Source organism: Cebus imitator, unplaced genomic scaffold (genome assembly GCF_001604975.1).
Source record: "Cebus imitator isolate Cc_AM_T3 unplaced genomic scaffold, Cebus_imitator-1.0 Scaffold15, whole genome shotgun sequence".
In the NCBI taxonomy this organism is placed as follows: domain Eukaryota; kingdom Metazoa; phylum Chordata; class Mammalia; order Primates; family Cebidae; genus Cebus; species Cebus imitator.
Window position 1 is genome coordinate 1,822,608 of NW_016107330.1, and position 12,508 is coordinate 1,835,115.

General features: G+C 51.8%; 1 protein-coding gene across 3 annotated transcripts in view; it reads left to right on the top strand.

Moving 5' to 3' along the window:
* The window catches only part of PEX14 (peroxisomal biogenesis factor 14), a 149,198-nt gene that overhangs the window by 130,755 nt on the left and 5,935 nt on the right, over window positions 1-12,508 (top strand). For all 3 annotated transcript variants that reach the window (XM_017503864.2, XM_017503873.1, XM_037729610.1), the window contains 3 exons: window positions 7,381-7,466; window positions 10,718-10,820; window positions 12,026-12,123. In XM_017503864.2, the coding sequence (XP_017359353.1) occupies window positions 7,381-7,466; window positions 10,718-10,820; window positions 12,026-12,123 (287 nt within the window). The remainder of the gene's footprint in view (window positions 1-7,380; window positions 7,467-10,717; window positions 10,821-12,025; window positions 12,124-12,508) is intronic.

A 12,508-nucleotide genomic window follows, 5' to 3' on the forward strand; every position in this document is an offset into this window, starting at 1 on the left:
AGAGACGGGGTTTCACCATGTTGACCAGGATGGTCTCGATCTCTTGACCTCGTGATCCACCCGCCTCGGCCTCCCAAAGTGCTGGGATTACAGGCTTGAGCCACCGCGCCCGGCCCTTTAAAAAGTTAATAACCAGGATGGGTACAGTGGCTCGCGCCTGTAATCCCGGCATTTTGGGAGGTCAAGGCGGGCAGATATTTGAGGTCAGGAGTTTGAGACCAGCCTGGCCAACATGGTGAAACCCCATCTCTACTAAAAATACAAAAATTAGCCAGGCATGGTAGCGGGTGCCTGTAATCCCAGGTACTTGGGAGGCTGAGGCAGGAGAATCACTTGAAACCGGAGATAGAGGTTGCAGTGAGCCGAGATTGTGTCACTGCATTCCAGTCTGGGCAACAAGAGTGAAACTCCATCTCAAAAAAAAAAGGCTAAAGTAGGATTGGCCAACTGGCTATAGTTTGCTGACTTCTGTTGCTCCACGTACCACAATTTGTCTGTCTGTGGACCAGTTGGTAGTCATCTGGCTCACTCCCAGTTTGGGACTATTATGAGTAAAGCTGCTGTGAACGGTCGTGTATAAATGTGCACGTATGCTTTCATTTCCTAGGAGTGGAATGGCTTAGTCACTCTTTATGTGCACATATACTTTCATTTCCTAGGAGGCAGAATGCCTTAGTTACATGTTAGGTACATGTTTAGCTTTAAAAGAAACTATCAAGCTATTTCCCAAAATGATGGTAGCATTTGTATTTCCGTCAGCAATATGTAAGAGTGAGTTGCTCCAAATCTTTGTCAATGCTTGATAGTCTTATTTTGGAGTTTAGTCATTCTAATGTGTATGTAATAGAACCTTATTGTACAGTACTTTAAATTTGTATTTCCCAAATGACTAATGACATCAAGCATATTTTCATGTGCTTATTGGCCATTCACATATCTTTTATAAAGAGTCTTTTCTAATCTTATGCCCATTTTAAAAGCCACTTTTTCATTTTATTATTGAATTGTCAGAGCTCTTTATATATTCTAGTTATGAGTTCTTTATCAGATGTATGTTTGGCAGGTATTTTCTCCCAGCCCATGGCTTATCCCTTCATTTTCTTGAGAGTGCCTTTTGAAAAGCAAAAGCTTTAAATTTTGATGGTGTCCATTTGAGAGCATTTTTTCCCCTTTTGTTTCATGCTTGCTTAAGATGTTTTTGCCTACCCCAAGGTTGCAAAGATTTTCTTCTATGCTTTCTGTTTTCTTATAGAAATTTTATAGTTTTTGCTTTCTTGTTTAGGTGAGTTAATTTTCATGTATGCCATAAGGCGTGAGTCAAGGTTCATTGTTTTTCCTTTGGACAACCAGTTGTTCAGCATGACTGTTGCAAAAATTATCCTTTCCCCATAGAACTACTTTGGCCTCTTTGTCAAAATCAGTTGACCATGTAAGCATGGGTCTATTTCTGGACTCTTCTGAATTCTTAACAGCTTAATCAGAGTTCATTTTTTAATCTATGGAGAGGACATATAGATATGCTCTCAGTGTCCTTCCTGCCTAAAGATGGCACTGCTAATAGCATCATAGCCCACGAGAAGTGGAAAAGATAGTCTTTCACGGGATGTATGTGTGAACACAGACTTTGCATTTTCCAACACAACTACCACTGGGCTATTGTGATGCCTTTTGCCATCAGGCTGCCAGGTACTTCTGTTCAGAGCAGAGACGATCTGTTTTTGTTGCTGCTCTCTAGGCTTATCTTTCTGCCCACTGCCAGCCAGCCACAGCCATGTGCTTCAGGGCCCACCCCGCCCCCAGGCTGAAGGCAGCCCTCCTCAGCCCAACCAGGCACCCCCTGCCCCCTGCCCTGCCTCTTCGCACATGTGCTCTCCACCTCTGTGCTGTAGCAAGCACTGATCTGGTGTGTTGGCTTTATTCCAGGACCGACCTTACTGAGAGTGAGCCTGTCTTGTCATTTAATTTTCAGGGTGGCTTCTGAGTGAAGCCGATGGGCTGATGTGAGAAGCTAGAGACACTGCTGGATGGAGTCATGGCTCCAACCCTGATGAGCCTAGAGGGGACCTCACTGGGCTGGCCCCGTTTCTGCCACTGCTTTGCCCATGCTTGGGCTGCCAGCCCCCACAAGGACATGAGAGTTCTCTCCCTCTTGTCAGCTAGCATATCACTGGAGCGCATGTCTCGGCAGCATGGTTTCACGACAGCTTTCAGCTCTGTATTGGTGATGAACGTTTACTGGATTGCAGGATTTCCATGGTGTGCGTCAGTCTGTGACTTGGTGGTTTCAGGCTCAACACTGTCATCTTGTATGCACAAGTCCCGGTCCTGGGCATGTGTTCTCAGTTGATGATGTTTGTTCTCACCTGTTAGGTGAGAATTTGGCTGGTGGAGGTATCGTTAAAGAAACAATCATGTTGGTTTTGTTGGTGTTCAGTGAATAGTTGGGAGCTGTGGGGATGCAGCTCTCCTGCCTCCCCTCTCTACCATGGTGTTACCCAAACTGGAGCCTTTGCACAGGCTGACCTCCATGGAGCCCGTCAGAGCTTAAGCTAGTTCATGGAGACCTTGGAAGGTTGAGTTTTGAAGAGCTCCATGCCCTTTGCTCTACAGCAGTTTGTCCCCTGACCTCATTGCAGCCCACAGCGCCACAGCATAGAGGCAGTCCCGGGAAGGCCCGGGTGTATGGGGTGAGGATTGCCACCACAGTTGCCCGTCTCTTCAGCCTTCACTAAGATGCCAGGGCTGTGGTACTGGTGAGGAACCCCTGCCATGCAGCTAGGGCTCAGGCCCTTCCTGCTGGGAGGTGCTGTAGACAGCTGGACTCTGAGTGAGAGTTAAGATATCTCCTGTTCTTAGGTTCTTTGGGGCTAGCAGAGCCCTGCCACCTTCAGTCAGTGCTTGGTAAGAAGAGAAAAATGTCCCTGAAACCCCCTGGCTGGAGGTGGCACCAGGGTTTCTGACCCTAGGCTTGTTGCCCACTTGCTACCTCGTCTGCCACGTCTGCAGGGCAGTCTGGTCCCTGCTTCCAGAGTGGAGACTCAAAGCATTTAACAAGCCCACTCATTGTCTGTCTTTTCTTCCCAGCTTGAGAAGAATGACTGCCCCATCTTCGGCCCTTGTCTTTAAACTCTGGACATTCGGGGAGCCTGGTGATGGGAGGCTGTGCCCCGGGCGCCCTGCTCTCAGTTCCCTCACAGGGTCTGCACTGGACTTGGGAAAAACAGGTCCTGGGTTGGGTAGGGGAGGACTGGAGGTGGTCGTGGCTGGGAGTTTGAGCTAGTGTGGACTGTGCTGATGTTTGCAGTAGCCTGGTCTGTTACCCTCTGAGAGCCACACAGTGGGTGGGAGTCATCTTGATCCGAGTTTTTCTCTTTTTTCATTTTGCCACAAGACAGAATTGTATCACACATCTCCAAAACGAGTAAAATGGCATTTCAGCTTCTTGTCTTTATAGACTCTCTGAACTTTAGGAAAGATCATTCTGGTCCCTTTTCATTAATAATGAAAACCAGGGGGCAATAAAATGTTCTTAGTGTGAGCATGGCAGGAACGCGCGCGGTGAGGGTGAAGGGTGAGGCTGCAGGACCACAGGTGTTTCTCAGGGCTGCAGGCGCGCAGAGCTCTGGAAAGTGGGGCAGCTGTTGGAGGTTTCTGGTCCTCATCCCGCACGCCAGCATCTGCTCAGCCTCAGCAGCCCAAAGGGCCCCCAAGAAGGCTGTACTTCTCATGGTGGGATGTTTGCAGGCAAGCAGAGGAATCCAGCAAACTCCAGGTACTGGTCAAGTTTTCAGCCCAGTCACAGCTGCTTTCTTGCCAGAGGCTTCATGGTATCCGAGAAGTGAATATGGTATTTGGGCCGTGGGCCCCATTCTGCACTTGTTCTGCCTGAGGATTTGGGCTACACAGAGGGATGTTGCGAGCATGGATGAAAGCCCTCCCGAGCAGGGACTCAGAGAGAGCAGAGGGAACAAGTCGCCTTGTCTTCACTCTTTTCTCCTGAAAATGAACTTGCACTAGATGTTACGTTTTGCATCTCGAGTGCCGAGCAAGGCTGGCAGAAGAGGGGAGACAGAAGAGACGCCTGACTGGGACTCCCAGTGCCCAGCTCCCTGGGGTCAGGGTGAAAGGTCTGTCTACCTCAGTGGTCTCAGAGCTCCTTGTGTAATGAGGGTGATTTGTGTTGGGTGGGGGTACCCACCATCAGGCGGAGCAGCGCTGTTCCCTTCCCATGGCCATTTCTCAGACACCAAGTGTCACTGCGCCACCTGGGAAGGGAGTGGGGAAGTCCTTGCCAACCATCACACAAATCCCGGAACCCATAAAAGAATAGATTGATAAATTTGTATAAAAACCTCTGCATGCTACCAAACATTAGCAGAGTCAAAAGAAAAATCAACCAGAGAAGATGTTTGCGATGCAGATCACAGACAACAGGCTAATATCCCTGCTCCATAAAAAGTCTCTCTAAAGTAACAAGGGAAAAGAAATCAAGTAGAAAAGTGGAGCGCATACAGTACACCAAAAGGGAAATGCTGATGAAAACGTGCTCAATCCTCACTCAAAATGAGATCAATGCAAATTAGAACTAGAGTGAACTTCTGCTTTCCTGCTGTGGTACTGGCAGGAATCTCTGTGTTTGAGTCATGCGTTGTGTGGGTGCAGCCGTGGGGAAGCAGGCATTGTGCAGGGGCTGAGGGTGAATTATTGGCCCCATGGAGGCAGCGTGGCAGCATTTCTCAAAACTGCAAATGCACAGGCCCTGGGACCAGCCTCTGGGAGTTCTGAGGTTCACGTGTGCGCACGTCCCCGGTGGGAGATGGCACATGTGCATGTTGATGGCAGCGTGGTGTGCAGTAGTAGAAAGTTGGAAATGAGCTGAATGCCCATCAGAGGGCAGGTGACATGAAATATCCTGCAGCTATAGGAAACAAGACTGAGAGATGTGGAAATGCGAAGGAAGAAACCTGTGCCACTTTAGATGTGCGTACAAACTCTCCGGAAGGATAAATGTAAGACTACTAATGGCTGTCGGTGGTGGGGAAGCCTGTTTGTCATGGACTGACCTGTGCTATTTGATGTGTAAACTGTATGCGTGTTACCGATTCAAAAAGTGTCAAACAGAAATGGGAGTTGGGGAGTGAGGGAGAGGCCATATGTTGATTACAGTTTTGGGACTGAGATTCCAGGCCTAGGACATATTGGGGAATCTGGCATGGAATCTGCAGGCAGGGAGGGAGTGTGGTGGCCAAGGAGAGACTCCAGGCCCCTCCAGGCCTGTCCTCTCTGCCCCCTGAGAGCACCATTCAGCAGCCCCGGGGAAGGGTTGTCTCTTGTCCACTCGGAGGTCTTTGCAACTTGGATCCTCCTGGTTGGCTGTGTGCCAGCAGCCACATCGTGCTCTGACCTGAAAAAAAGAATGGGCCCTCTCCTCCACTCTGGTCGTGAAACACCAAGGCATGGCAGGTACCTCTGAAACTTACAGGCATAGGTGAGAAGTGAGGGCAGAAATCTCTCAAGCAGCAAGAGCTTCGCTGGGCCATGTTGACGCTCCATCTGAGAGTTCAGAACACTGCTGTTCTCCCCTCTCCCACTTCCTCCTGAGTAAGCAGCACACCGCAGGGCTCCTCCCAGGTAACTCTCCACTGGCGCTGTGATCGCCTTCCCCTCCTTATGGCAGATTCCCTTGGGGGGAGGCAGAGCATCCACCAGGTGGCCTGGAGATGGCAGCTCCAGAAAGGTGTTCACAGTGGAGACAGGGCCCTCCTGCGTGCCTCAGAGGATCAGATGAGGTGTGGACATGGGAGCACTTTGTGAACTGTACGTGGGAAAGTGTAAAGGTAGAAACTCCGCCCTGCCAACTGGAATTGCATTCAGGAGGGCACTTTGGTATGTGCCATTCCAAAGAGAACCGGGGCTGGGCACAGTGCTGTGTGCCTGTAGTCCAGCTGCTTGGGAGGCTGAGGCGAGAGGATTCCTTGAGTCCAGGAGCTCTGGGCTGCAGTGTGCTGTGCAGATGGGGGTCTGCACTAAGTACTGCATCAATATGGGTGACCTTCTGGAGCAGGGACCACCAGGTTCCCTAAGGAGGTCGGAAATGGAGCCAGTCAAAACTCCCATTCTGATCAGCAGTGGGACATGCCTATAAATCGCCTCTGCATTCCAGCCTGGGCACCATAGCAAGAGCTCAGCTCTAAAACAATTAATTAATTAATTAATACAAATAAAGATACCGGGGCCAGGTGCTCTCCTCCGTGCAGACTGGCTCTCTCCACAGCAGCAGCTAGGTGGTCTCCTGCGACAGTGCTCCACTCCCTTCCTGCCCTCTGTGCTGGTCCCAGTCCCTCTCCACCTCCGTGGACCCTTGTAGCAGCCTCACCCCAGCTCTCCTGCCTCTGTTGCCCCCACTTCTGGCCACCCTCAGGGCCACTCCAGTGCTGCTCTCCAGGGCCATGGCACACCCTGACTCCCATTGCTCATGGAAGAATATTCAGCTTCGTTGAACACACGGTCCACCGGGCCCCACCTTTCCCTCTTTCCTGCCCTACCCCGGCCTCCACTGCACCTGCAGCTTCCTTGGCTCCTGTCCCCTCTCCCCAGCACTCTGCTCTTGGGGTTCTCTGGGCCACAGCAGCTCTCCTCTTCCATCAGGCCCAGGGTGCTCACCTGGTCTGCACCCACCTAGCGTCTCCCCTTGTGCTTGCTCCCCTCCAGCCCCCAGGGGCCTCGGGGCTCCTCCAAGGCCCTGCCCACTCCTGCCCCCCCCCACCACCCCCATCCCTTTGTGATAGTTGTTCTCACTCTCTGAAGTCTTGCTTGGTCATTTGGAGACTTGCGCTTTCTCTCCCCTGGCTCCAAGTGAGACAGGGCCGGCAGGTTTATTTTATCACAGTCCACCCTGGTGCCCCCAACCAGTGTACCACGCTCCCCCTCCGCACTTCGCTGAGGCCCTGCTTGGTTCTGCTATGGCCCCCAGCTATAGCAGGGCATATGTGGGTGTATTTATGCTGCTCCAAATGTACTCACATTATCCTCTCTGGATCTTGTTTCTGAGGTAGAGACCATGCTGTCGGTCTTCATATCACCTCTGCCACCTGACTCCCCAGTCAGAGCTCAGCTCACTGCTAGATACCTCACCCACAGCCTGCCATCAGGGTTGGGTGACTGGCATCCTTTGTGTTCCAGTTGAGGCAGTGGGAACAGGAGGGGTCAGAGCCGAGCTGCTGCTGTTGTGATGATCATGTGCTGCCTTCCTGCAGCGGAGTGTCCCACTTGCTCATCGTTAGAGGCAAAGAGACTATGCCACTGAGGCCCGTGTGCCAGTCCGCACCCGGGGAAGTCTGCCATCTGCCCTTTCTAACCCTCCTCCTCTTCCGCCTGCAGGCCCCGAAGGCTCCCGATGGCGAGATTACGGCGCCCTGGCCATCATCATGGCAGGCATTGCATTTGGCTTTCACCAACTCTACAAGGTGAGTCTCCCCCAACGGCCGTGGGTGCTGTGCGCCTGCTGGGCTGTGGCATTCAACCCCCTTTCACTGGCTCCTGGGTGGAGGCACTGCCATGCTCCGCCCTGGAGCTGCTTGGCAGTGAGTGGCTGTGGTAGAGGTCGGGGTTCACGGCTGAATCGAGGTCCCTTTTCTCCAGTGCTCAGCAGGCGCCACCCAGCTATCTGCTTGCAGGGGCATTGTCAGGTTGTCCCTTGCCAGCCTGTGCCAGCCACTTAGAGTAGTGCCCGTACAGGAAAGCTGTGCGAGAAGTTTTAAGAGACAGAAATACATAATGGCAAAGAGCATGGACACTGGGCCAGCTGCTGCTGAGCCCTGCCCCTGCCCCTCAGGAGCTTGGTGAGCACAGGCTCTAGTCTCATCTGTAAGATGGGAATAACAGTCCTCACCTCACGAGGTTGTCGTGAAGACCCGGAGAGTCAGTGCTCCCTTGTAGAGGCTCCCATGTGCTTCCCTGGCACATGGAAGTGCTTTATATACCATTGTCCCGCGTGGCATTTAAGAGCAGCAGAAACTCTTTCTCTATCAAAAAAATACAAAAATCAGCTGGGCATGGTGGTGTGCATCGGTAGTCCCAGCTATACTTGGGAGGCTGAGGTGGGAGGATCACTTGGGCTTGGGAGGCAGAGGTTGCAGTGAGCTGAGTATGAACTACTGCACATCAGCCTGGGTGACAGAGGGAGACCCTGGCTCAATTTCAAAAACAAAACAACCCAGGCACAGTGGCTCACACCTGTAATCCCAGGACTTTGGGAGACTGAGGTGGGCAGATCACTTGAGGTCAGGACTTTGACATCAGTGTGGCCAACAAGTGAAATCCTGTCTCTACTGAAAATACAAAAATTAGCCAGTGTCGTGGCATGCACCTGTAATCCCAGCCACTCGGGAGGTGGAGGCAGGAGAAATCGCTTGAACCCGAGAGGCGGAGGTTGCCGCAAGCCTGCAGTGAGCCAGGATTGTGCCACTGCACTCCAGCGTGAGTGATGGAGCGAGACTCTGTCTCAAACAAACAAACAATCAAAACAGAACAAAAACACATTCTGGAATCTGGAACTTCTCTGAACTGGTGCCCCCTTCAAATCGCTGACTGCATACAAGCACCAAGAAGAATGAGATACTAACGCAGAATCCTCAAATGAATGCCTGGCTGTACTGAGCCATAGGCACTGTCGCATGGCCACCTGGGGAGGGCCTGTGGCCTGAGGGGATCGGGAGGGCTGCTCGCAGCTCACCTGGGTGTGGGCACTCACCGGAGCTGCCACCCATAGTTTCAACGAAGCTCTGGCCTCTCTGCTCTGCTTTAAAAAAGAAAAGAAACACTGTAATATCAGTCACAATGGTAACAAGAGAATTTCTAAAACATCTGCTCAGTTTCTTGAAATTAAAAAAAAAAAAAAAAAAGAAATGGTAAGGAGCCCTCATCTTGCTTTATAGGCACGTGAAGACTTCGGCTCAGGCAGCGCGTCTGCTCCTTCCCTTAGGACTTCTGAGCTCAGAAATGGAGTATTTAGTTGGTTAAAGACGCACACGTGAGAATTTTTTTTTTTTNGAGACAGAGTCTAACTATGTTGCCAGGCTGGAGTGCAGTGGGGCTCTATCTCCGCTCACTGCAACCTCCGCCTCCCGGGTTCAAGTGATTCTCCTGCCTCAGCTTCCCGAGTAGCTGGGATTACAGGTGTCCACCACCATGCCTGGCTAATTTTTATATTTTTAGTAGAGATGGGGTTTCGCTGTGTTGGCCAGGCTGGTCTCGAACTCCTGACCTCATGATCCACCCGCCTCGGCCTCCCAAAGTGATGGGATTACAAGTGTGAGCCATCACACCCACTTGAGAATTCTTTACCTTTCATACTGAGAACATTTCATCCTGAAGTGTAGGGCTACTTATGATGAGTTTTGGCTCAGTTGTGGGTAATAGCTCACGCTGTGGTTGAAAGGCACTTTGCAAAATAGAAAATGCGTCCATACACGTGCTACATGTGAAGAATGATCTTCACTTAGGAGTCACTCTGGAAATGAGTTCCCACAAACCCCTTGCAAGAGACCTTTTCCTTTCCCTGTACAGAAACTAATGGAGAAGTTTCCAACCTCCTTCCTATCTGGGCCCAGGTAGATTAAGAACCAAAGTTCTCCCTGGGCGGCTCCTGCCAGGCCTGCGCCGTGTTGCCTCTGGCAGTGCCCATTGAAGTGGGCAGCCCGTCTCATTCTCCTCACCTGGGGAGCTTTGTTTTCACGTCCTGAGTAGCTGGATGTCAATGCACATGTTCCTACATGCAGCTGTCCCTGCAGGCCCCGCCACCCACCTCCATCCTCCACACCCTCACCTCCAAGGCAACCAAGAGCACCCGTTGCCAGCCAGGCCCTGCCCGCCTCCTTCCTGAACTGCCCCCTAGCGTCCCTGGTTCTAGGCCCCTGTGAGGGATGGCCCTGTTTCTTTTTCACCAGAGCCAGTTTCTTCTGGTCCTGCGCCCTCCTCTCCCCTCTGCCCTCCTCTCCCCTCTGCCCTGTATTTCAGTTCTGGGAAACTCAACTTCTTTTGACTCTTGCATGAAGGAAGTTTGTTCCGAGGATTCAGGCTTAATTCAGAAAACGACGGAGGTGACCTCTTCCAGCAGCCCCAGAGCACTCATGTTATCCCCTGGCGAGAGAACCAAGGGTCCCCGAAATATGGTGTTGCTTTTCCTTTAGTTTCTCCAGTCGTTTTTTGTTGATTAATTTTACTCGTTTGTTTCTGAATAGGTGATTCATTCACAGGTTCAGAATGTTCACGATCTAGGAGAATGTGCCTGGAAGAGCTCCCCCCGCCCGCCTCCTCCGTCTCCCGGAGGGTCCAGCAGTGTCTGTTGCTCGTGTGTCCATCCACAGTTATATCTTACAACTTTGACAGTAGAGTTTAAAACTTGGTATTACAGAAATAGTTTAGCATCATTGAGACAAGTAAATAAAGGACCCAGAAAGTTCCCATCACAGCAGTTCCAGTTGACTCTCCCTGTCCACGTTCCCTCCTGGTCCTTGTCCTTATTCAGGCAGAATTTTTACGTGGTTGTAACCGCAGTCTCATAACTTTTTCAAATATCTTGTTCATTTATGGTGTTTGCTTAGGGTTTCCAAAACCCGGGGATGACAGGGAGAAAGCTGGGCGGCAGAATTTGAGAGACGGTTGGAGGATAACCCCGGGTCCGTACGCATTCCTCACCCTGTCCCGCTTCTTGCAGAAATACCTGCTCCCCCTCATCCTGGGCGGCCGAGAGGACAGGAAGCAGCTGGAGAGGATGGAGGCCAGTCTCTCTGAGCTGAGTGGCAGCGTGGTCCAGACAGGTAAAGATTAATGACTCCATCAAGTCACCCCTCACAGCCTTCTCCAGGCAGCCCCTTCTCGGCCCCCCCCCTCCGTCTCCACTCTATGTGGTGACTTCATTTATCTGCTCTGAGAATCTGTTCACATTTGCAAATGAAGCCGCCGTCATTTCGGTTTAATTTGAAATTGCTTGTTTACTGTCGGCGTGGCCTCAATTAATTATGTTTTTACGGAAAGGCTCCCAACCTCAGAATATTAATAAGGGGAATAAAATGACAGCCTTTCTAAGGGCTGTAAAGTTCATTTTTAATTTCTGCTTCTCTGACGTTTTCAGGGGGGTTTTCAGTGATTTTCCCCCTTCCCTCTAAGACTCCACTGTGGGGTCAAGAGAGTCTGTAATTACTGTGACTCCCGGGACCCCGGCCACCTCCCCTGTTATCGACTCAACAGGGCTCGCATTCATTACCCGGTGCCCCAGCGATGGCCCAGATTAGCTGGGACCTGTCTCACCAGAGGTGGCTTCTCTTCTTTATAAACTTGTTTACTAGACGGCAACTCTGAATCTAAAAACCAGAGCGAGGCCAATGAGAGAGCCACCTGTCCCAGGCAGGAGTCTGTGTCCCTCTGGAGCACGTTTGTGAAGCTCACAGAAACCCTCTGATGTGTCCGTCCTGCTGGCATCTGCTCCTGTGAAGCGGACATTGGTGGCAACAAGGCCCCGAGGGGTCACAGGACACTGGGGAGTTGAGCAGGCAGCCTGGGGTTGGGTGGGGAGGGAGGAAGGAGCAGTGGGAAACAAGACTTGAGCCACTCCTGGATGTGAATGTGGTGGGGACCCGAGATGTGTCTCTCTCAGGATTGGAGACTCCAGGAGCCTCACAAGGACACTGAGGCCCAGGAGATGAAGGACGCAGGCGCCAGAGAAGCCGAGAGAGCTCAGCAAATCATAGCCAGCTCTAATTAGAGGGGAGAGGTTCTGGACGGATATACTGTTGACCATGGACAACTGCACAATGGAAAGATAAAGTGGAAATACTAGAGGTTAGATACAGTGCAGGCAGATCACCCAGAGTGCAGATAAATTAGATGGATTGCGGGGGCTGGGGGCGTCTGCAGATAAATTAGATGGAGCCGGAACACGGGCAGCTCCTAGGTGTGCGGACCGCGCTCAGGGAACGTCTGCGCCTGTGAATTTACCAGCATCGTGACTGCTTTCTCCTCGCAGTGACTCAGTTACAAACCACCCTCGCCTCCGTCCAGGAGCTGCTGATTCAGCAGCAGCAGAAGGTCCAGGAGCTCGCCCATGAGCTGGCCGCTGCCAAGGTACCTGTCTCTGCCCCGAAGGGCCCTCCAGGCCCAGGTCTGTCCCACATGCCCTTCACTCTTGTCCCTTGGGCCCAGCTTGCCACCTTCGGGAGCTGGGCTTCGTCCCCGTCTCACGGTGGTTATACGGCTGCAGCCGACGCTCCTCCTTCTCTCCTTGTAGAGACAGGAGGCCATTGCTGGGCAGTCAGTGTGACATTTAACCGTCGAGGCCATCCTTTCTCTCTCTGTGTCACCTCCCAGCAGGAGAAAGGAAAAGCCACCTGCTGCCTGTGGACGTCTCATGGCAGCCATATCCCCACAGCTCTGGAGGCTTCTGTGTAGGTGTGGGATGGCCTCCACCCATAAGTTAGTTTGCAGGTCACAGCATGGCCAGGAGGTGTTC